Below are 26,442 nucleotides of genomic sequence, written 5' to 3'. Positions count from 1 at the left end.
GTGTTATGTGTTATATATGCTATGTGCTTTTCAGTGTTATTATTCTGAGTTATTTTTCCGTGTTATTTTATTCTCTATGTTTATAGCAAATATAATACCTTTAACCATGTGATCAGTGAATGGACTTAGATTCACATTGGTACTGGTACGTAGCCTCTAGCCATGTAGAGCATGTCTCCGTAAGAGAATGACTTCTATTCTATGGAATTGGCAGAAGGTTAGATAGGAATGATATGTAGCCTCTGACCATGTAGAGCATTACTCCGTAAGAGAATGAACTCTATTCTATGGTATTGGTAAATGGTTAGACAGGGCTATAAGTCTGAAATCTATCAAAATGTTAATCAGAAATTATATGTCTTCTGTGCCATTTTAGCCAGAACTTTATTGATGCATATCAAGTATTGAAATCGTTATGTCTCATTGATCGTAAATCTTTGAATCAAATCTTGAGTTGATATTGAAAGCCTATCATATGATACACATATGCTATTATTGTTCTTGTTCCCTTCTGCTTCTGTCATATTGGTATATGTAAGGCATAAGATTATATTGTATCTATTTATTGAATTCACTAAGCGTTATCGCTTATTCCTCTCAATATTTAACAATTGTAAGTGATGAGTATTCCAATATAGCTTTATACTGCTGAAAGATTTAGAATAGTTAATAGTATTTCTCTGTATTTTAATGTTCATATATGTATATGAATAGTAGATTCCTGGGTAGACATGAAATGTAATAAAAGTTAGTCGGTTTGTATCCATCCTTTGTAATCACTTTATCAATATAAAATATTGTTTTATAAATATGCATGTAGTATGTTTTGAGGAAGTAACTTAAGAAATCTTTTGAAATAGTATGAAAGTTTGGGTCTTTCATAAATACGAAAGTTAGGGTCTTTCAAAATCCTTGCTAAAATAAGATTTGTATTAAATAGAAGTGTGCAAGCGAGTAATTCAATAGCGGAGTCAACATTTATTGGTTGTGAGCTGAGATGGTGTGGCACAATCGATGGTCGATGGTGACTTTTAGAGATATTTCTTGTATAAGCGGTGATGATGTAGGTGGCTAGTATAGGTGGTGACGGCGAAGAAGAGACGTATTGAAGAAGAAGGGGACATTTGTAATCATGTTTTCAAAAGGATAATAACATGCTTAGAATGACATTTGAGTCCATTAAGACAATAAGAATCAACCTACATGAATTTATGAGGTTAAAAGAAGCTTCATTCTTAATTTGGAAGTTTGATGAATTCCATCAAGTCTATTCAAACTTTTGAAGCATTAAGACTTTTGCATCATTATTTCATTGAAGAAATAACTTGTATTTGAGTAGTGAAATATGTTAATGTCTTATTGTACCTTGAGTAATCATTTGGAGAGTCTATGAAAGGTTTCTGAGCAATGATATCAAAGTACGTTACTTGAACATATAAAAAATGTCGAATTAGACAGGCATGAACACTATACGTCTTATGTGTTGAATTAGACAGGCATGCACACTACACATCCCATGTGTTTCCCAAGAACAAAATGACAAGACACGTGTCCTCTTTTGCCTTGAAACCACGAAAATGTTAAAACTTCGGTTTGGCTGGTCCTCTTAACCTCACACCAATTTCATGGTTCTTCTAATGACTTAACTAGTTTATTTAGGATATAACATTAGTTTATCATTATTGAGTTATTAAGAACTTAATATAACACTTAGGTGATTAGTATAAATTATTTATATAGGTTGACTTTATACAATCAAACATTTCTAGTATTGACACCAATGAATAGCTACTACCAAACTAAGGTGAGTATATATTGTGAGTATATGTCCCTGTCACAACTCTTTGATAAACATCTTATTCATTCTCATATATTAAATATGTGGCTATTATATGTAACTTGTTGCATTCATGAAACTTATGTTGAAAGAGTATTTCATTTGAGGGATATTAGCTTGATTTGAAAAAATTAAGAGTGATATATATAAATGTTATTTAGAATGGGTTGAATGGACTGTTGTTGGACACTTTTGGGGAGTGATTCCCATATTTGACATTCGTTGTACCATTTGACATTCGTTTTCCAAAGAGGTGTAAACGGGTCGAGCTGATCCCGAGCCTAACTAAATTCAAGCTCAGCTCGTTACGTGCTTTAAGCATAAAATTCAAGCTTGGCTCGTTAATAATTTTACAAGCTCGGATTTGGCTCGTTTGAAGAACAATCTTTAAAACAAGCTTAAGCTCGGTTCAAGCTCAACTCATTCGTCAAGCTTAAAAACTCGTTTGAAGCTCGGCTCAATAAAAGTTAACGACAAGCTCCAGCACTATTATTGTTTAACTTGAAGTTTTGAGACTTAATTTCCGCAATACTTTTAAAAGATTAAAGGCTTTCAAAAGATCAACTAATCAATACTAGCCGGTAAGAAATGTGGCATTTGGTCTAACGGTAAGGAGTGATCCTTTCGAATGAAAGGTCATGGGTTCAAATCTCTTAGGAGACATAGATAGTATTTAAGAGTAACTTTAGATAATTTGCCGTTTAAAAAATTGTAAATGTTCATACCCAATAAAATTATAACAAATATCATAATTCCATATTTTTTTAACTAATTCATTAAGGTTATATTAGGAATATATAAAATACAATTAAATTGAATGATGATTTATCATAATTTTAATGGATAGGAATAATTATAAACATAAAATGTAAAAATTAATTTAATTTGTCTAAAAAAAAAATTAGAGATCCAATTTACGAAATTAATGCTGATTTATTAAGCAAAAAGTAAAGTGTGAGTTTAGCACATATTTTAATGTTTTGCCGTTTACTAAAAAGCTTTTTGTTTGCAAGGTCAACTGATATACCACGTGAAGAAACACGTGTCATCACTCTCCTCTTTCGCCCTTTGCCTACAAACCTCACCCTCCATTTTAACGGAAAATTGCTTCCTAACTTCAATGGCCCTCCCTCTCCTACTACTTTGCTTTCCGTAATTGATTCTCTTCTCTCCATCTTCTTTATCACTTTCTTCTTCAATTTTTCATTTTTCCTCTTCCCTTTTTTCGTGTTGCTCAATTCAAACCATATGTTTTGTTGGGATTCTTGCTTTACATAGAATGAATCACGATTCAGATATCATCAACTAGTTATCCCGCATGTGGGCCTGATCGTTTCTTCACAAATTTCAAGAAATGGAAGGCTACAGCTTCGTGTTGTTTAAAATAATGGATTCTTGCGCTACTGTTGGTTGCTTATAAATCGAGGATTAACTGCTATACAGCTGTTTATATGCTGTAATAACAACAACAATAACAAAATGGGCTGTTAATGAACTGTCTGGATTGAGTTTTTCTTTCTATTTATTTAGTTTGCATACCAAGTGTTTGATGGATTGACTGAGAGAACGGTGAAAATGGGTCCTGGGACTGATGTGTTGCCTCAATGTTCATCATTGGAGAATGGATACTCGAAGGAATGTGTGCCTGTGAATTCTATGGAAGATGACGATGATGAGGCTGAGGATTCTGATAACATCAACCAATCAAAAGCTGCTAAGCCTCCAAGAAATTATCAGCCTATGCGACATTGTATCAGTCAAGCGATGTTAGCTGGCACCTCTGATTCGGTAAGTAATTTAATTATGATATCAACATCTTTTGTCATTTGATCCATTTTTCCATGATCTTTCTTTGTTGTTCAAGTTATATATAGAAATTAATGTTACATTTTTTACTTTAAGTGGTTTATGAGAGTAGTATGTTGAAAGATTAGTTCATAAGTTGTTGTTTTGGGGGGTTTAATATCTAATTTGTTATGTAATTTGTCTCTAGCAAAGTGACCTACATTTCTTTTTTATTAAAAAAATATCAAATCTTTAGCCATTTATCCGATTATGATTTTGATTTTCTAACTGTTATGGTCAATCTAGTCATGTTTAGAGAAACTGATTACTGAAATAAATATTAAATTACTTAACTATCTCTAACTTGAACTAATTATTTAATTTTCATTGTGATTAGTCGTGTTGGAATAAATTGTTTGAGAGAAATAAAATATCCTCCTACTTTTTTGTTCTATTGTAGTCACATACACTTAAGATTGTGATACTTTTTATGTTTAATAAAATTAATTATTTTTTATTACACTTGTTATCATATAAAAATGGTAGAAGGATTGGTAGGAGAAAAAAAATAGAAGAATATTTAATTTCTCATAGTTTGAAAATCCATATTCAAACATCCCCTATCATGCTTCATGTTTTTTTGCATTAGCAACACACATGAGAATCCATAATTGAGGTCTTAGGTTCAACATTGATCAAGAGGTTGTAAACGAACATAAATGAAAATAAATATCAAAATAGAAAACCATAAAACTTGATCATCAACACTTCTCATATGTTGATTGTATTTTGCAATGTTGCTTTGATATTTTTAACAATTTAGATGTTGTAAAACTTTAAACCACTCTTAAAAGCTCCACTCTCATTCTCACCGGACATAAACGTGCTAAACTAATGAACATAAACAAATGTTCTTAGACATAAATAAACAAACTAAGTCATTGTTCGTGTTCGTTCATTTAACTAAGTTAAACAAGCAAAAAAAATCTTGTGCATGTTTGTTCATTTATTAAATTAATAAACTTCCTCTTATGTATGTTTGTTTATTAAATAAACGAACTTTCCACCGAACAGTTTGCTGAATATTCAGTTCGTTTACAGCTCTAGTAAAATTACATTCTCTATTTTGGTGGGGGTGCCTTAGGCTGGTGTGTAATGTTTCTACCCCGAACAAGGGTTTAATTTAAATATGGATTAAGATCCTTATGCCAACAATCTAGGGGCCACTTGTTATCTACACTTCACATGATGTTCTTAACCTAGTGTAGGCCACATGAACATTGTTGGAAGAATAACCCTTTTCTAAACACCTAATAATTCGTTTATGCTCTCTTAATAGAAATCAACAAATGAAGGTACCAAGTCACCTCAAAATGAGAGATCTCAATATTCACCAATTTTTCGCTCGGGAAGTTGTTCGGAGATGGGTCCAAAGCCATATATGGAAGACGAATATGTTTGTGTAGATAATCTTCGAGAACATTTAGATGCACAACCGGATTACGCTTTGCATGGAGCTTTTTATGGGGTAACTATATTTGATTTACAATTATTTATTTAGCTAAATGCAGGAAATAGCATTGTACTTCCATTTATTTGATTATTATATTTTTTGAAGTATGATTAATAAAGGAAAGTACATTGCTATTTGTTTTTCATTTGGGAAGTTAGCGCATTATTGATTAATCCTCGAAATGATATATCGAATTAAATAAATTTTCAGGTGTTTGATGGACATGGTGGAGTTGATGCTGCATCATTTACTAAACGAAACATTCTTGAGTTCATTCTAGAGGATTCAAGCTTCCCAAAAGCAGTGAAAAAAGCAGTAAAAAATGCATTTTCTAAAGTCGATCATGCGTTAGCCGATACTCGATCTCTTGATAATTCCTCCGGAACCACTGCTTTAACTGCGCTCATATTGGGAAGGTAAGATCATCTTTCGTCAAATCTGAGACAAATTCGAAATAATGATGATTGCTGATGATTGATAGCTCATGATTACCTGTTTATTGACAGAAACATGTTAATTGCAAACGCCGGAGATTCAAGAGCAGTATTAGGGAAGCGAGGAAGAGCAATCGAGCTTTCAACAGACCACAAACCGAGTTGCTCATCGGAGAAACAGCGAATCGAGAAACTCGGAGGCGTGATTTACGATGGGTATCTCAACGGTCAACTCTCGGTTGCCCGAGCCCTAGGCGACTGGCATATGAAGGGCCCAAAAGGCTCCGACGGCCCATTAAGCGCCGAGCCGGAGCTCGAGGAAGTCACGTTGTCTGAAGAAGATGAGTTTTTGATAATCGGATGCGATGGTTTATGGGACGTGATGAGTAGTCAATACGCTGTGACGATTGTACGGAAGGAGCTTATGTTACATAACGATCCGGAGAAGTGTTCGAGAGAATTGGTGAAGGAGGCTTCGAAGAGGAATAGTTGTGATAATCTGACGGTGGTGGTGGTTTGTTTCTCCGGTGATCCGCCGCCTAAGATTGAGGTACCGAAAATACACCGGCGGAGGAGCATATCGGCGGAGGGATTGGATGTTTTAAAGGGGGTTTTGGGTGATGTTTGAAAAGCAAAAATGGAATTTTGCTTTTACTTCAAAGATTTTGAGTTTGTTTTGGTGAGTTTCTAGTAGAATTTTGTACAAAAATTTTGTTTTATTTATTGATTTTAATATGTTTTTTTTAATGATGTTAGAAGATAATAAAACTTGTAATTTCAAGAAATAACAAGTTATTTTTCTTCATTTGTTGATTATAGTATCTATTTTTGTTTCTCGAGTGTTTTGAAATTTTTTCTTCAATAATGATAGGATTAACAAAAATTACAAATCCGTAAATTTTGAAATATATAGATTGTCGAACAATTTTTTTATACAAAAACATTTCAAAAGTTGTTTTTTTGAATTAAAAAACAATTTTAAAAATTGTGTTTTTGAGACAAAATAATTTTTGAATACTAAAAAACAGTTTTTTAAATTGTTTTTACAAATAAAAAAAATTATTTTTTGTTAGAAAAAAATAAAATAATTTAGATCTGTTTCTTCAAAATTGATGGTAATTTAAGTTTTTATTTAAAAAATTAGTAATTTTGCTAATATATATTAAAGAAGAAAAATTAAATATCCTTCTATATTTTATTCTTAATTATTCCTCTACTCATATAAAATTGAGACATAATAAAAATGTCGGTTTTAGTGAATATATTTTTTTAATATATAATATCTATGCGGTAAAATTACAAAAGTAAGACTTTTTGATTGCTTACAATTTCAAAATATGGTATGGAAGATGTACACTGTCTTGTTTTCTCGGCAAAACAAAAAAATATGTATTGTTGGATACCTACAAGCTGAATGTCCTTCCTATTGAGAACGTTTGGTTAATGGTAAGGATTTGGCTGGGGTAGAGTTTGATAAACATAACATCATTCCTCAAAAGAGTTTTAAAGAATCAAAATATTTAATAGAAAAAAATTACAAAATACATAAATAAATTAAGATAAGTTTATTATTTTTAAAGTAAATCTATTCGTGAATTTATTTTGCCTAAAGTTATCAACTTTTCCTAAATTCGGCACAAAAAAATATAATATAAAATCCGCAACCATAACACTGAGTGATCTAACAACTTTATAATGTTATTTTAAAAGAATAGCCACATTTTTTTAAAACGACCACAATATCTAAAATTGGTCATTTCGGACCGTATTTCGTAAACGATAATGAGTATATGATCCGACCCAATATTGTGGTCCCCTTATAAATACCAATTCGGACTCCATTTCTAAGTCACTAATATCGGACTACATTATGAACATTTCAAACACAGTAATTTCGGACTATCAATCCAGCTGCAAATATCTATCGGACCGAACAATAATTTTTAGAATATTATAATTTCGCACAAACATCACTACGAGTTTCTTAGATCAATAGTATTGATATTCTTGGCTACTTTTTTGACTAATTTTGACATTAGATCTACTCTTAGACTTAGTGGTACGTCTGACACTTGATTTGGTCCTACTTGAAGATTCAGCTTTTGTTGAATCTGTGGGAAACTGAAAGTCATAGTTTCTAATGGGTTTAGAGGATCATTAAACAACATTAGAGGGACAGCGGAAGCAACAATGTTAATCCTCAATAGGCCGAAAACTCGGATCTATGAACAACTTATCCGATGCAACTTAAATATGCAAGAAAACTTACATATTATGGTTTATAGAAACCCTCATAGATCCTTGATTGATTGATAAGAGCTAAGAGTCCAATGTAGAACCCCTCTTTTGTAGTCGCACCCAAGGCACTCAGATCAACAACAAACACCATGAACGAAGCTCCAAAAATCTGAATCCGTTGGAACAGCAGGTACCACGACGTGGCATCATGATTTTGAGGGTTTCGGAAAATGAAGAGGTAGGACCGAATTTTCTTTATGGTTTTGAGATTTATCATCATCTAAATTTGTCCATATGCCTCTTTATTTATAGGGAATGATATAAGAACCCTTAAAATTATCTGACTGCTTAATATTTGATTATGGTCCCCTTATAAATACCAATTCGGACTCCATTTCGAAGTCACTAATATCGGACTACATTATGACATTTCAAACACAGTAATTTCGGACTATCAATCCAGCTGCAAATATCTATCGGACCGAACAATAATTTTTAGAATATTATAATTTCGCACAAACATCACTACAAGTTTCTTAGATCAATAGTATTGATATTCTTGGCTACTTTTTTTACTAATTTTGACATTAGATCTACTCTTAGACTTAGTGGTACTTCTGACACTTGACTTGATCCTACTTGAAGATTCAGCTTTTGTTGAATCTGCGGGAAACTGAATGTCACAGTTTCTGATGGGTTTTGAGGATCATTAAACAACATTAGAGGGACAGCGGAAGCAACAATGTTAATCCTCAATAGGCCGAAAACTCGGATCTATGAACAACTTATCCGATGCAACTTAAATATGCAAGAAAACTTACATATTATGGTTTATAGAAACCCTCATAGATCCTTGATTGATTGATAAGAGCTAAGAGTCCAATGTAGAACCCCTCTTTTGTAGTCGCACCCAAGGCACTCAGATCAACAACAAACACCATGAACGAAGCTCCAAAAATCTGAATCCGCTGGAACAATAGGTACCACGACGTGGCATCATGATTTTGAGGGTTTCGGGAATGAAGAGGTAGGACCGAATTTTCTTTATGGTTTTGAGATTTCTCATCATCTAAATCCGTCCATATGCCTCTTTATTTATAGGGAATGATATAAGAACCCTAAAAATTATCTGACTGCTTAATATTTTATTTTATCCTCCAGAACATTCTAGAACTTCTAGATTTCATTTAACTAATTAAAACTATTAATTAATAAACAAATAAAGTCCCTATAATTTTCCCATGTCATTTATTGTTTATTTATGTCCTTACGTGTAACCTAAAATGACCCTACTATTAAGAGTTCCAATTGTTGTATTTGTGTTGTAACGATGGGCACCATTCTCCATCACTCCCACTTGCAAAAGTTACCAACACTATATTGTCTAATATTCACTAGTAATGAATAGAGATCATACAGCCAAATGTACCTACCATACTTGTGACAACCCTATTTTTTCCAAAAGCATTGTAAACACTCGAAAGCTAAAAACAACGAAATTAACCTCAAAAATAAAGTGTTCAAGTATCTAAGTTGGGATGCATCAAATATTAGATATCATGCCCAGGTTTCCAAAAACATAAAGAACGCTCAAAACCGAGTTATATTGAAGAAATTATAACCACTCGTATATTTTCGACACGACGTTAAAACATTATTTGACGTAAAAAGTGGAATCTCAATAAAATTCATTTTAGCCTTAAAGTATCTAAACAAAAGTCGTAGATCATGTTGAAAGATGAGCGTGCATAAAAAGATCGCCCAAATTGGACCTCGTATGAAGAAGTTACAAATTTTCAAAGTTTCGTAACAGTAGTAGAGGGCTAAAAACTCGGATTAAAGATCGAGTGTTATTTAACTATCGCCACCTAAACGGAATTTGAAGATCTCCTCGGTGGTAATAAAACAATAGAAAGACAAACGAAAACCGACGTCGAATAAAGAACCTATGAAATTTTAACAAACTTTAGGAGGCCCGGCCTATTAAAATTATATCATTAAAAATAAAGTCAAAACTAGCCGACGGAGTCTAAATGAAAGTTGTAGATCATAATCTCACCTACGCGTGGATATAAAGAACGCGAGAAACGGAGCTCGTACGCGAAAGTTACGGAATTTAGAAGTTGGAAGCAGGGATTACGCCCCGCGTACTCTGAGAGTACGCCCCGCGTACTAGACCCAGAGTCGAGTCCCATCGGCCCGCCCAAGCTACGCCTAGCTAGCCAGGAGCCGTAAGCCATGACGCATTTTTACGCCCAGCGTAACGACGTACGCGCTGCGTACGTGAGTACGCCTCGCGTACTCCAAAGTTACGCCCTGCGTACGAGGCAATTTCAGCCTATAAATAGAAAGGTTCAGCTGCGAATTTAAGCACACATTCTCAAACCTCCAGATACTCTCACACCCTTATAAAGCTCCAGAGACCAGTCCATCACCTCGGTTTCCGCACTCGAGCCCCCGACGAAAGATCTACGTTGCAGCGATCCCCAAAGAGCCCGACGACGCAAGTATCCGCGATCGAAGTTCTACTTAACTCTAGTCTTCCTCTTCAAACTTAACGAGTGAGTTCATACCCCTACTTTTCAATTCTTTTTCATGTTTTAGGGGGGGAAATACAAGTACATTACACGTTAAAAGTATCATTTTATAAACATAAATGCAATTTCTAACTTCGAATATTGATACAAACATCTTATGTATACAAGAGCGATTATATCACTAAGTTATTTCTACGAAATGGAACATACTATCTGAAAAACTATAATGGGTATAGTTAGCAAGTCAATCCTACATTTTATACAAATTGAAAAACGAAACACTTTCAAAAGAAGTAAGGTTATTTCATTGTAAATCTATTTATACTAGTCAATGTGAGATATTTAAACTTCAACGTACATTTTTGTATGCATTTCAAGTCCTGTATTATATACCATAATCTCTTGGAGGGAGAGCGTGATACTTGTGTATAGATCTATACGGGATTGACAATCCCGCACCTAAACTACTAGCTATAGTTAGACCGGCAGGTCTGGGGTGACAAAGTCATAACACTGCAACACTTGAAGAATGTTGTTACAGGCCGTCAGTGTCATTAGTATGGTTATAAAACTCACATAAAAAGTATAAAACAAGATTGATTTACGAGATTCATATGTGCATCGCAATTTTCCTACATTATATTTTCATACAAAATTATTGTTATCATTTGATTATAAAGGTTACTAACACATTCCAACTTTGGAAACTTTTTCATTTTACAAGAAAATATTGTTTTTTCTAAAAACCTCGTTTACCAATTTACTACCAAAAGGGATATACTTTTCAACTCAAAACACTCATGAACTCACCAACTTAATTGTTGACACTTTTCAAAACCACTTGTATTTCTCAGGGAATCAGTGATACAGGTAAACTACCAGCTTTTGGGAGAAGGAACACAAAGGATGTTTTTATCATTAAACATTTATCATCATATTGTAATATTCTTTTGATAACATGTATAACGCAACAATATACGTTTTCATTTTATATATATGATGGTTGTGTTACTTTCTTTACAATATTCAATTGTTGTGATACTACGTGAAGTCATCCACCCCCGAATGTTTCCGCCATTCTGGTTTGGGGGTGTGACAATACTCACAACATAGAGTCATGGTATAGCCCTTAGATAAGTGATCACATAGAGTCATGGTAGCCCTTACAAGATATCTATATGAACGGAAATGTCTCTATTAGTAAGGAACTCACAATTAATGTAACTCTTTCATTGATTTCTTCCATATTATCAAGATTATATCTTTCATCCTTTTAGGATTCCAAAGAATATTCTTGATTCTTGATTCTTTGATTAAATCCAAGATGATCTTATACAACTTGTCATGCACAAGGCATACAAGTTATTAAATTTACTTCCACAAACTCTTTAAGAATACTGCATCTCGAGTTTCCTCAAGATTCCAATTATTTGGCTAAAATTAATGATTTACTTAGATCTATGTCCATAGAGTATAAGTATGCTTTCTTTTTCCTCCCATGTGCTTCATAATGAAACAATTCCAAGCTACGTAAAGCTTTTACACTTAGCAAAGTTAGGATATTGTTTCATATTTTAATACAAGGAACAACATTGCTCCCACTAGCTTTGACATTTATATGAACTATCTTTTGTTTCTTGTAATTTTAACCTTTGAATTTCTCATCAAAGAAATTGATCCAATCATGATATGCTTGTTAGAATCCATTAATGGAATTTTCAAGCCTACATATCTTTCACAGCCCATCTTGTTTTGAATATATGTGTGTTCCTATCCATGATTGTCATCTTTTGAAGCTCTACGAACACTATATGGTTTTAACACCAAGTGTTTCAAACATACACGGATTGAATCTCGTTCCTCATAGCTTCCTCCAGTTTTGGCTTATAGGGTCTTCCATAGCTTCCAATAGCCGATAGACTCTAGCCGCAATCTAACAGTGACTCATTTCCCATGTGACATGGAGTCAACAAGGTCCATGATGTCTGTAACGTCGTAATTTTTACTCAGTTATTTTTCCATTGATTCTTTTTAATATTTTAACGGATAATGCAGCGGAAGACTTTAAACATTATTTATTTCAAACCACAACATTAAATTCAATTCAAAACCAAAAGATAAAAAGTATTTAATTGTAGCGGAAGCATAAGTATCAAAAGTAAATAACGTGTCCAAGTGGCATCTTTATTCTAAGGATAAACTACTGTAAAGTGACCATATCTCACAAATCCAAGCTCCTAATCTACCTGTACCAATCATATAGGCACAAAGCAAAGAAACAAGTATCAACAAATGTTTCATGAGCCAATAGGAGTTTGTACACAATCAAAGGGAAAAAATACAGTCCCCTAACGGGTCAAATATTTAAATTATAAACATGTAAATAGAATTTGCATATCAATCATGAATCAATCTTCATTCATATATAATTCCATCATAGCTCATTCAATCTTATATCATTCATTTATATATCATCAATCGTATTTCATGCATAATCCTACTATAATTATATATCGTTGGATCAAAGGTATATGTCGAAATCATATAGGTGTAGGTTGTCTCGTAGTGGTACTTATCCCAAAGACATATACCCCGTTCACTACTAATGTGCTCAGGTAGTATAATGCTCTAAGTGGCTCATGGCTTCCACCTGAAACATCAACCCTAAGACTTCCATTTTTGCTACTATGACCTGCAAGGCATAAGGACGTGCGACATCGTTCAACATCGGTCCAAACAGTGCCAATTTCATGATACACCTCCTGAATCCCACATGATGCTTGATCCGGCCTCGATCGAATGGCCAACATCACTCCAGTCCATGAACACCAAAATATAAGCGTACCATGTGTCGCACGGGCATCTAGAAAGACCAAGCAACTCTTTAATTGGCTTAATCTATTTTCCTAGAAGGTATATTGCAGCCAACCAGGCTCCAATGTATCCGGATAAAGTGTCAAGCTAAGTGTTAGGTTCTACCCTTTCCCCACTATGCATAACTCCACATAATCAATCGTAAATCAAATATAAGCATGCAATATTCATATAATCATAATCAAGATTCCTAACATGTATACGGTAAAAGCTACTCATCAAGATCATAATCAAATATCAAACCATTCATATAGCATATCATAGTTCCAATTAATCGTATCAAGTAACAAGGTAGGCGTATCAACCAAATTTATTAAGCATACAAATGTCACAGAAGGCAAAACAATAACCTATCTCATATTTCACATATTGACATAATCAACCATTAATATTATCTTTATTTGACTAATAGAGCTGTTTCTAAAAAATAGTTTTCGACTATGTACAAAGTTTATGAAAAGTCTATCATCTTACCATGGAAATTGCAGATTATATCTCGCCTAGCCGTAATATCGAAACTCTTTAACTCAACAAAATACCTAAACAGTAATATAATTTCATTAAGAGATATATATAATTCTTATAAGCCTCTAGTTTGTTAAATATCTAAAACATAACATATAAATTTATATTTAATCTAAGCTTTAATCTTTAAGTATTCAATAACATAAGAGTGAAAAATGCAAATATATGTAGTTTAATAACCTATGACTCCTAGTGTACATTAGCAACTCAAAGAAGTACCCAATCAACTGTTTCATAAGATTTATTGTAATAAAATACACCTAAACCTATATTTAAACATTTAATATGCAAGATATAATATCACCAAAACTTTTAACCACATTATAAATTAGTACATAAAGGCTACTTCTCAAGCTTCGTAGGTTATTACATGTTAACTATATAATATTTGTATTAATCCAGGCTTATATTGGAAATTAAGTAAATAAATTTTAATTGTCAATTAAATCTCTTAGCAAAAAACACGAACAGGAAAAAGTATAGGCATGGCTTTACATATGTTCTAAGGGTGGCTATGTCCTTTTGTTTCCGACATTCGTATATAAAACAAATATGCACATATGAGCTTATATATCACTTGTATTCCTAATAACTAGCGTCTAGCGTGTTTGTTCATTAATTCCAGCAATTATCTAGGTATAAAAAAACGGTATCACGGGTTTAAAGGGTTGCATGCATAACAAAAACCAAGGTTTAGCATCACTTACTCCGCAGACAATTGGGGTTTAGGAATCCATTTGATTGAATCAAAAGAAAGCAGCAAGGTTCATGAACAGGGAAAGAAAGAAAAACGGGAAGATCACATGAAGCTGAATTCGATCGGAACGAAACACGGTAGGATAAAACTTACCACGTAGTATACAAGTGGTCGTCACCTATACTCTGGTAGATGACTGGTCCCGGTAATAAAATGTATGACCTCTCGCCATTATTTTATTTTCCCCAAAATGCTTTACTACCCAATACGAATATGATAAAGTAATTTAAATAAGTAAATCATGTTATAGCACAAATATTGCAGATAGCATGCACATATAGAATTTAATAGATACTTCATATATATGTGTAAGCTGAAAGTAATTATGCACTCACATGACTTTAGGTGAACAAATGGTGATGTCGGTAGAACTTCGCCCAACACCTATAGCTTTTTTTTCTTTTGACGTGATCTAAGTATGAACATTACTAAGTCTTACATTTACATTTTTGGCGAATAATGATAGTCTAGATTTCGCTCTAATCTCAATGTCTACATCAAGAACTATCAAGTAAGAATCAACCATGCATGACAGTTGGGAGACTGGATCATTTCGACATAATAGATTTTATGAAATCCAACAACCAAGACAATTTGACCATTCTAGACATCTCTCATGTAAGTAGATCAACCAGTATTATAACCTGGAATTAGTGATAAATATTATTTATAGGTTCATAATAACTACTTATGACTATAAATATACGTTCCATTTAAAAAAAAAAAAAAAAAAAAAAAAAAAAAAAAAAAAAAAAAAGTGTAACTTAACTTACAGAGATTTTAGGGAAAATTTGGGAATTATGCAGGCAGAACTTTGATCTGGAAGCTTCTATTCATCAACTATCTGACATCGCAGGGCTTTGCCAAAGGGATCGGGAACTTTAAAGGAGAAAAGGGGCTAAAGATTTCGAGAGATCTCCAGAAAGAATGTGGGTGATGTGTGTGAGGAAATGGGCTGGAAACTGATTTATTTATAGGCAATTGGGGAGGGCGCGTTCCACAGCTTGACTGGGCGCGTCGTGCGCTTGGTCGGGGGCGTTGGCATGCCTCTTTTCGTATGCTGACATGTGGCACAAACCTGGTGGGGCTGAATGGCTTTGTCGGGTGTGCTGTGCACCTTGTCGGCTCGTGCTTGCGTGTGCAATTTTTATAAAACTTCAAAAATTCGTATCTTCTTCATACGAACTCAACTTTTAATGTTCTGTATATCCATGCTTAGCTATCAATGAGATCTACAACTTTATTTTAGACTCTATGGTCTAATTTTGACTTTGTTTTTAAAGTTATATTTTTAACATGCTTAGACTGTAGTTCTGGTCACCACATGCACACGACGTGGTGATGCGTGATTGTTCTGGTCACGATGCTTAACAATCACGAATTTGGGACCACAATCACGATGCTTAACAATCACGAATTTTTAACATGCTCAAACATGACTCTTTTTCTATTCTCATAAACCTAACGACCATTTGATAGTTACAACAAGCTCTGGAGTTCCTCAAACTCCAAGAGCATTCATGGTAGGGACCACAATCATCTAAAATAAGCTCAAACTTGAAACATAAAGAAAAAATGTCAAGATGTGAACTTTTTACCTCCAACAACTAAATTTGTAGAGAATTATGGATCCAAGCTAGCTCCTTATTTCCTTGCACCACAATGAACTTCCTTCTTCATCAAGTTTCACCAAAACCAAGAACAAGGCTTGTAATCAATCAAACAAGCTCACAAACACAAAATAGGGCTAGGGTTTCGACATGGGGAGATGGAGGCTGAAGGAGATGCCCTAATCCAAGAGTTAGAATGCTTAAATATGGGAGAAACCCTAAAAATCATGGGTTTAGGCTGAACCACTTGCCACTTCGTGGCATCCTACTTGCCACTTCCTGGTGTCCACCCGGAATGTCAAGGTAGTACCTCGTTATGATAGAATTCAATCCATTAAATGAAAAATAGATCTATCATCTCATTCAACTTTCACTAAACTCACAATTATAGATGCTTTACCATGTCATGAACGCTTGAATAATCTCTCATATAGTAATAACGTCATTCTATCCCACTAGCATATGATGAATGCTTGTATGATCTCTCGTTTAGTAATCACATTATCAATTATTAGTTTTAACTCGCTCTAATCGTAGAACCTTATATAAGTTCTTGTAAGTTATAATGTCGGTGTATGTAATGTTCATAACAAACATCTTTAATTAATAAAAATAAAAGTAATATATAAGTTGAATATCAGGATCCGATCCGATCCTACCTTCCCTTATTTATTATTATTATTATTATTATTTGCAAATGAAAATAAAAGTGAATTTGCCATTTTATGCTTTTTACCATTTACCATTTATCATTTTGTGTTGTGAGTTGTGATTAATGTTTTAAAGATTTTATAGATTTTGAACGGAAACTGAATGTTTGAGATATTTTTCATGTTTTAAAATTACAAGTTAAAATTATGTTTTTCTTGTAGGATCTTACGATCCCAATCTCGATCTTGTAAACCCAAAAACAATCATACATATAATCCCGATCTTGACAACCTTGATTGAAATGAATTGTAAACAACTAATAATTTAAGAAAAATACACATTTTTAATTAGTTTGATCGTCGTTGGATGGGTATATTGCTGGACTGAGGGAGTAACAAATAATTAAATTAAAACACAAATAGAAATTTTAAAAGATAAATTTAAGATATTGAGTTTAAATTTTAAACTACCTACTTAATTAAGTCTTATTCAACGTGTTATAAAAAACCAATTAAAATATTTTTTCCTTTAATGAAGGCACCAAATCTGTTGTTATAGTTACATTCCAACACCGATTCTAATTATCCCATGGAAGAACACTACCACTTACACACATGCACACACATACACACACAACTGATCTAAAGATGGCATCGTTGAAGGAGATCCTAAAGAGGCAGCCGGTGGCGGCAACCATCCGGCTTACCATCCCCGCCGGAGCCGCCAGACCAGGACCACCAGTTGGTCCGGCGATAGGTCAATACAAGCTAAACATAATGGCATTCTGCAAAGATTTCAACGCCAGAACACAAAAATACAAACCCGACACCCCGGTTGCTGCCACCGTCAAGGTATTCAAAGATCATACTTTTGAGCTTACCATCCGATCACCTTCCGTCACATGGTACTTGAAACAGGCTGCCGGAATCACCTCCGGCAGCCGGATGCCAGGCCACGTTGTCGCATCGAGCCTAACCCTAAAACATATATATGAGATCGCGAAGGTGAAGCACTCGGATCCTTATTGTCAGTATATGTCATTAGAGGCTATTTCAAAATCGATTATAGGTACGGCTAATTCGATGGGGATTAAGGTTGGTAAAGAGTTGGATTAATTTATCATGTGTCGATTCATTTTCATTTAATAAAAATGTGATTGTGACAAAAAGATTTGAGTTATTTGTTGATTATTTATGGTTATTTGTGTTGAGGGTTTTAGATCATCATCATTAAAATGAATGTATGTGTTAATTTTAACATGGTTGAAATAATGATACGATTGTTGGATAGAGGTGAGGAACTAGAAAGTCTTTATATGAATAAACTAAATATTCATATGCTCTATGAATTACATCCAAACAATGTTTAATTAAAGTCAACATCTCAATCTCAACAACCTAATTTTTGTTCTATCTCTACACATCGTATTAAATTTTCTGATATTAATATGAACAACCAATGCACCAATGCTACAAATGTCATGGTTGGATTTATCTTAGGGTGTAGGCAGTGGTGGCGGGTAGATGATTTTGTGTCGGCAGTTCCACCTAGGGTACGATTTCGAGGAGCAGCCGGATAATGATTTTGTTACGACTCAAATTTTAATCTCCCATATCTCAAATTAACAATTTTCTATAGATTTTTAGGAGGGTCGGTCCAAACATATATGGGGTTTGAGACGAAAAGAAAAAAAAAAAAAAAGACCCCTCAAATACAAATATATTAAAGATTGAAAAAAATATCATTACTCTTTAATATAGACATTTTCAATTAAAAATAAAAAGCAAACTAAATTGTTTATATTAGTTATACAACATTTGCAAATGAGAAAATTAATAGTCGAGAGGGAAAAAGGGCGATATCAATATGACTACAAATATAAGACCTCTCTCAAAACTTATTAGCATGATGTCATATTTGAAAGCGCACACACTATTTGAGATTCTCAATTATAACAGTGAAGAAGAATACATTAGAGCCCTAATTGCTTGCGCAATAGAGAACCCAAAACGCTGATATATGGAGAGTAGAAGCAGATTTGTAATTTATTTACATATGCTTTGCAATGTCCCTGCTTATGTGGTTTAGAATTTAAAAACTAACAAAGCATTATATATTTAACAGTTTGAGGTTAAACCGTTGCATAATTGGATCATCTTTTAAAACAACGTTGCATATTTTGCATAAAAGCTAGTTGACATCCTTGCATTGCATTAATTGGGAAAAAAAATGAAACTTTATTGCATAAATAAGTAATTAACCTCAATTTTAAACCTTAAAATCGAGAGTTTTCAAATTAAACCAAACTGAGGGGCTGGAAAAGTTGACTTTCATTTCAGCTGGCTACTTTGTTTTCCTTTTTGTTTTTATAAAACTTTTTTTTTATTTATGACCATAATAGTCAAAAATTCGAAAAACGTTCAAAATAGTCATGATTGCCACAGATAGCCTTAAGATTTCCGCTGGTGGTGATCTGCAAAAATCTCAATTTTTTTGACAACTTTAAAACCTACTAATTCTATCAATTTTTTTGACAACTTTAAACCTACTAATTCTATCGTACGAATTTTGTTTGAGCTGTTTTTTTCATTGTGTTCTTTGAAATAGGGGTGAGCATTTGAACCGCGCACCAGACCGGTAGGAGGCTTACCGGGTCCGTTTCTAGGTTCGGGTCCAGATCCGGTTTTTCCGGTTCTTGTATCCGTTGAACCGATACAACTTTAGGTGCATACGGTACAACTCGTTATAACGAATATATTTTTAGGTTAGATACAGTACAACTCGGTATAATATATAATTGTTTGTTTGATTGTTCGTTTTAGATAAAAAAAAATGATTACCTATACCATTTGTTTGAACTTTGAATCAAACTAATTAATGACATTATCTATAATACTATAAATTGCAAAATTAATTTTCCAAATAAATCTAATATATAAATCAAGTTTACCAACAAAAGTTAACAATCTTAACACAAACATACAAAAGTAATGATCGTAACACAAAAAATCATAGTTTAAACTGTAAAATCAATTCAACTAACAAACGCCTAATCTAATCTTCCATTGGTCTCTTCCAAATATCTTTTTCATATAAATCTAACGTTTTAAAGCTTGTGCAATCTATATATAAACACAAAATGATAATTTTGTTAGTATTTAATAAGAAGTAATAATTGTATCAAAATAGAACAAAGAGTGTAAACTCGTAAAGTATATAAAATCATTCATCTTGTTGTAGGCACCCCAATACTTATAGTATTTCGTATTCATGTCCTTTACCATTTCGAAAAAATATTGGTTTGGTTGACCAATTTGTTAGATGTATGTCTTGAATTTTACCAAAGGTTTTGATGTAGCTGAAACAATCTTTGTTTTTGTCTTGAGTTTTTTAAAGAACCGCACCATATTCATTACCATTACAGAGTAAGAATTTTTCGGTACTCAACCAAGCTCCTTTCATATGATTTATCTATCAAAGATACATAAAATTTAGAAGTATAGTCTTAAAAATAATTGAAAATTGTTAGTTTTGATATCTAAATTTTGAAGGATTGTAATTCATTGAATATAACACCAAAAATGACAAAATTATTGTCTAAAATCATATATAAACTCTAAATTACACGTTGAAAAAACAGCATGTCAATCCGACATAAAAGGAAAGATATGTGCACAAAATACAAAAGTTGAAAGCTAAAAAGTTGAAATATTTCAGCTTTGATATCTCAACTTTGAAGGATTGTAATTTATTGAATATAATACCAAATGTAATATATGGACCTTGAGGTACATTTTCATTAAGTAAATTATGATTTTGGGGGTTGCCACGATGTGGTGGAGGCACCTCCACGACGTGGCCAAGCATTATTCAACGCGTATCCGGTTTTGGTTGCCACAACGTGGCAGTATTTTGGCCACAACGTGGCGATCGCCTGATGTCAAAAACCCTAATTTTTCAGCTTTCAGTCATATTTAAAGGAAAATGAAGGATAGGGTTTGCTCATCCCTAGCCTCCATCACCCTCTAGACTCAAAAAAATCTAACCCTAACCTCTCTTGGTGATTCTTGGTCCTTTTGGTACTCTTGGTATCTTGGAGAAGGAGAAGAAGGTGCTTTAGAATGTGCATTCAATAAGCAAGTCTCATCATCTTTCCCTTGTGTATTCTCTGGACCCTTGTAATTGTCCAAGATCCATTCTTTTGTTACTTGCTTCTAGATTTAGGCCTTTTCTCCCTTAATCTTCTTGATTTTAAGGTTTAGAAGGTTGGATTCCATAAATTTGGCAACTTTATGGATCCTTGTGGTCATCTTAGTGTTATATGTTCCAGATATGAGGATCCTTGGAGTTTTTGCCCCATGTATTAGCTTTGAGCACATATTTTCCATGCTTTTGACCTAAAATAGAAAAGAATTGCATTGGACAGGCATGTCTATAAATATATGATTTTTATGGTCCATTAGGTGTACGAAACCCTTCTGGAAACTTTGGAGAAGTAAATTTAATGATTAAGTGCTTAATGGGTGTTTACATGACTTGGGTTGCCTTTAAGGACTTGGGGTTTAAGATCTTGACTTATTGAGATATCTTAATGGATAAAGTTGGAAACGTTATCCATCAAGACCGTGGGAAAGACCAAATCTAAGCTCTTGGAATCATTGGAAAAACAACTTAATATGTTAAGTTGTTCATACCAGTCCCCACGGCATGGCCTTAGGTTGCCGCGACGTGGCAATCGGATAAGGAACCATCTGTTTTTCTTTATGCTGCCACGTCATGGCCAATGGATGGCTACGATGTGGCGACTCGCTGATTAGGGTTTCGGGGTTGTTGACTTGACCGTTGACCTTGGGGGTTGACTTGTTGACTTTCTGACTTAGTTGACTTCTAGTCAACTTGTAAGTTTGGGTTTTAAACTAATGTTAAGTTCCTACTATCTTATAGGTGACTCGTGGTGTCGGTTTTGATCTCGGGAGGGAGCTATTGTATTATATGCTTGAATTCAAGGTGAGTTTTCTCACTATGCCTCTGGGTCTAAGGCACTAAAGCCAACCCATTTGATTATGTTATCCTTAAGAATAGGATGTTGCTATGTTATAGTGGTATGATAAGCAGGTAGATTTGTTATGATTACCTATGTTTCTTCATATTGTTTATTTGTATATGTCGACATGTTGTGGTTGGGTTGAGGCCGGCCAACTGTGTGCTGAAAGACAAGAGGTATGGGTGGTCCAGTTGATATTGTAGGCCCAAAGTGAGTGGTCCAATAGATTGTAGGCTTGGTAGAGCGGTCCAGGCATCTTGTACGCCTTGTGAGGTAGTACAGGAAGACTTAAGTCTCATGCTTGCATGCATTGTATTTTGAAACCTTACATCAAAAATGACAAAATTATAGTCTAAATTATGTACAAACTCTAAATTACACGTTGGAAAAAACCTCATGTTAATTCAACTTAAAACGAATGAGATGTGTTTGTTTAAATATTTTCACAAAATACAAAAGTTTAAAATTATAGCTAAAAGCTGAAATATTTCGACTTTGATATCCCAACTTTGAATAACTGTAATCCATTGAATATAACACCAAAACTGACAAAATTATAGTATAAAATCATGTACAAACTCTAAATTACACGTTGAAAAAATTGCATGTCAATCTAACTTAAAACGAATGAGATATGATTGTTTAAAGATTTTCACAGAATACAAAAGTTTAAAATTATCACTATAAAGCTAAAATATTTCAGCTTTGATATCCTAAATTTGAAGGATTATAATTCATTGAATATAAAACCAAAAACGACAAAATTATAGTCTAAAATAATGTACAAACTCTAAATTACACGTTGGAGAAAGCTGCATGCCAATTCGACTTAAAATAAATGGGATGTTTGTTTAAAGATTTTCACATGATACAAAAGTTTAAAATTATAATTGAAAAACTGAAATATTTTAGCTTTGAAGGATTGTAATTCATTAAATGTAATACCAACAATGACAAAATTATTGTCTAAAATCATGTAAAAAAACTCTAAATTATATGTTGGAAAAAACTGAATGTCAGTCCGACTTGAAACGAATGAGATATGCTTGTTTAAAGATTTATTTAAAAAAATATTCCGGTCCAAAAACCAAACTATTAAAAAAATTAGACCGGTTTGATCAATTCCTAGAACCGAGAACCAGCTTAAGGGTCCAAAAAAAGGTCCAGGTCCAGGTGTAACATCCCAAAAATCATAAAATTAAAAATTTTCTAAAACAACCCATTTCATCCATAAAGTGTTTACAAAACCATTGTTTCAAAAGTATAAACATAATCATAGTTTTTCCCAAGATCCAATATCATAAAAATAGGAAGATGTGCACAATCACGGCTTCACTTTTACACGATCAACAAAAGTACTTGAAACAATAAACTGAAATTGTAAGTCAAAGCTTAGTGAGTTCCCCTAAAGTACCCCCACACAACACAAAACATATACAACTCAACATGTAGGGTCCAAAACCTCCCGATTGGATTAACCTGGCCCACAACCTCCCGGTTGGAATGTTCTGCATATCACATACTGGGTGCACAACCTCCCGGTTGGATTACCTTGCATATTGGGTCCACAAACTCCTGGTTGGATTACCCTGGTCCACAACCTCCCGATTGGAGTGCCCCGACCTATTAACTGACAGTACAAAGCAGTACAGTCTCAACCCAAACATAAACTGTTGACATATAACAGATAACAAGCATATCCGACAGACAGATAATCATACAACCAGTAATCACAAGTAGTTATACAGATCTACAAGTTTAACGCATATCAGTAACTAGCATATAATCTTATAGATCTATAGCATACTCAGCATATCATCAATCGGTATATAACAAGATATTAATCCAATGGGTCAGCCTTGGTGACTTCGACCCACAAGTACAGTGTGGAAAACTCACCTCAAAGTCTGAACGATAGCTGAATAAATCTCTGATCTGAATCTTGGCTCTACTTGTCACCTATTAATTAAACCACAGCCTAACTTAACTTAATATCAAAATACCCTTCATTCAAAATTGGTCAAACCCCAGTCAAGGTCAAAAGTCAACAAAACAGCCAAGTCAACTCAGTTGAGTACGTTGAGCGTACTCAGTTGTACACGAGGCGTACTCAGCTTGACCAGAAATCAGGGTATTGACCGCGTACGTGTAGCGTACCATTTGGTACACCTAGCCACCTCAACTTCATATTAAGAGCTTAATACATCAAGTCCTTATGTCCAAGTCCAGATCTAGGCTCAAAATATCATTATAAGTCATAAAGTTTCCAACTTTATGACTTTGCATGGCTAGAAGTGCTTAATACCAACAAACCCTAACCTCTTAATCCATTAGGACATCCTAGCACATGCATGGGGAAGAAATAAGAACCAAGATCATATTTTTATGCATAAAGACATCTCAAAACGTCTGGAAGGACAACCTATATGAGCTAGAGTATGCCATACTCATGATTGTCAAGATTTGGAACCAAATGATTCAAAACTCAAGAGCTAACAAGATCTAAGGAAATGCAAGCCAAGATTAAAACTTTATACCTCCTGGAGGTTGCTAGATAGATGAGAGCTCCAGATCCAAAACTTGTTCAAGCTTCCAAGATGAATCAACTTCCTTCCTTCTCCTTTAAGATCACCAAAATGCACTCAAAAGGTCAAGAATGCTCAAACAAGGAATTAGGGTTTGCTATGGTCGAACTAAGTGATGGACGCTGGTGAGAGAAAAGTATTGGAGGCCATAAATGTGTTTAACTATGGTCCAAACCTTAAAAATTAAGGTTTGGGATCCCGCCACGTACGCCCAGCATACGATATGAGTATGCCCAGCGTACGTGTCTCACGCCTATTATTTACAAAAAAATGTCGCTATGGGCCACAAGGGCTAAAATGCAATAATGTTTATACTTAGGGTTAAATTTTGGAAATACCTCAATATTAGGATGTCAGGTCAACTGGTCGGGTCCGGTCCTAAGGATGGTTTTAGTATAGGGCACATAATGGCACAAGCAACCCTTGATTTTTCCGAACGCAATGCAAAAATTTTTGATTTTTTTCTACTATCATGCAACTATTAAAATTTGTCGTGCATGAAATCTTGCGTCCGCCCTGGCCCACATATCCAAATACTCACCCCTACTTTGTAATAAGGGTTTTCCATGGAGCTATTAAACTTCAAATCTAGGTGTCAAGAAGTTGTATTCTTTTAGCTTAAAATCGGCTACCTGTGTAAAATATGAGGAAAAAAACAACTTTGATCATTCATAACGTTCGCATACGACCTTCGATTTTGTTGAATATTTTTTATTGTGTTCTTTGTAACAAAGTCTGTCTTATAAAAAAAAGAGTAAATTACGCGAATGGTCCCTGTGGTTTAGTGTAAATTACACACTTGGTCCCTAACTTATTTTTCTAACTCGGACTGTCCTCAACTTTTAATTATGTAACCCGCCACGTCCCTATTCTCACAGTCCGTCAATTGTTTCCGTTAGACACCCCACGTGCCTTGCACGTTAGGGGTATAAAAGTCTTTTCACATATCCAATGTTATACCGCCAAGAAAAAAAAGGACGTATCGTTGATCAACGTGATCAGACACAAGCTTCACAGACAAAACCTTTGAAAACCCTTTGAAAACCCTTTGAAAACCCTTGAAAACCCTTGATCGAAAGAACCCTACATTTGAAAACGACGATGGCGCCTTGGAGGATACGTGCTACCATGGACGAGATTGACGTTGCTCGTAGATATGGTAAGTGTTTACTCCCTCAATCAGTTAATAACTTAAAAAGAAAAATGTGACTAACCAATCTTTCCGTGAATATACAGCCGGACATCCGACGATATTCTCTGTCCGATTACACCATGGTGGACAGTTTACAAAGTTCCCTGGAAGAAAGTACATCAAAGGCAAGCAAAATTATGTTGATTTACTAGACATTGACACCTTTTCCATTCACGACATTGACGAGATGATGGAGGAACTTGGGCATATTGATTCAGACGAAACACTACTCTATTATCATTTCCTGAGACCATTTGGCGATTTGGATTTTGGGTTATTTGCTTTGGGTTCAGATCAGGATGTTCATCATCTGGGTACGTATGTTGCTAACCATAAGGTAATAGATGTATATATTGAGCATGGGAAAACAAATTTACATACTTATTCTATGTCCCCCAACCCTAGTAAGGTTAAAATTGTTGAAATTAAAGAGCCACCAGCTTGCTCCAAATAGTTGTTCTTGGAGTGGAATGACTCTCCAATTGAGCATGAGAGTGTTCCAGACCTAACAGAAGTTGAGAATGATAGTCATTTGGACAAAGAACCATCTTTGGTCGACCATATTGAATTTGAAATGAATGTAGAGAATGAGGATGATTATGATGGTAGTGGACACAACAATGGCAGTGGAAATGATGAGTTTGATGATGATAGTGAGAGTGAAGATAGTGATTTTTTTATTGATGAGGACAATCTCATACACGATGTTGATGTGGATATGAAAGATTTCCATATGAACATTGACAAGGATGTAGAATGGGTTGGAGGTTCTTCTGAAAGTAATGTACCTGAAGGTACACAACAAGGTGAGTTAGAAGTGATCAACACAGAGGTTTTGTTGTCTGGGTCTTCATCAGATG

General features: G+C 34.2%; 2 protein-coding genes across 2 annotated transcripts; both read left to right on the top strand.

Moving 5' to 3' along the window:
• The first annotated feature begins 2,883 nt into the window (after positions 1-2,883).
• On the top strand, positions 2,884-6,374 carry LOC145013046 (putative protein phosphatase 2C 47). Its single transcript, XM_078971846.1, has 4 exons — positions 2,884-3,625; positions 4,962-5,150; positions 5,346-5,551; positions 5,642-6,374. The coding sequence occupies exons 1-4, from the start codon at positions 3,413-3,415 to the stop codon at positions 6,195-6,197; spliced, it is 1,164 nt and encodes a 387-aa protein (XP_078827972.1). The 5' UTR covers positions 2,884-3,412; the 3' UTR covers positions 6,198-6,374.
• Positions 6,375-17,393: 11,019 nt separating this feature from the next.
• On the top strand, positions 17,394-17,951 carry LOC145013059 (uncharacterized). The gene has a single exon (XM_078971863.1). The coding sequence runs from the start codon at positions 17,409-17,411 to the stop codon at positions 17,874-17,876; it is 468 nt and encodes a 155-aa protein (XP_078827989.1). The 5' UTR covers positions 17,394-17,408; the 3' UTR covers positions 17,877-17,951.
• The last annotated feature ends 8,491 nt before the right edge of the window (positions 17,952-26,442 follow it).

Source organism: Lactuca saligna, chromosome 8 (assembly GCF_052625555.1).
Source record: "Lactuca saligna cultivar CGN05327 chromosome 8, ASM5262555v1, whole genome shotgun sequence".
Lineage (NCBI taxonomy): Eukaryota > Viridiplantae > Streptophyta > Magnoliopsida > Asterales > Asteraceae > Lactuca > Lactuca saligna.
The sequence above is the reverse complement of the archived record's forward strand: the minus strand, read 5'-3'. Positions and strand labels throughout refer to the sequence as shown.

What these genes read in the sequence shown, in the direction of transcription:
- LOC145013046 (XM_078971846.1), top strand. Translation starts at nt 3,413, where the DNA reads ATGGGTCCTGGGACTGATGTGTTGCCTCAATGTTCATCATTGGAGAAT. An exon ending in TAGCTGGCACCTCTGATTCG is followed by an intron (nt 3,626 to 4,961) that starts GTAAGTAATTTA and finishes CTCTCTTAATAG; the next exon opens with AAATCAACAAATGAAGGTAC. An exon ending in TGCATGGAGCTTTTTATGGG is followed by an intron (nt 5,151 to 5,345) that starts GTAACTATATTT and finishes ATAAATTTTCAG; the next exon opens with GTGTTTGATGGACATGGTGG.
- LOC145013059 (XM_078971863.1), top strand. Translation starts at nt 17,409, where the DNA reads ATGGCATCGTTGAAGGAGATCCTAAAGAGGCAGCCGGTGGCGGCAACC.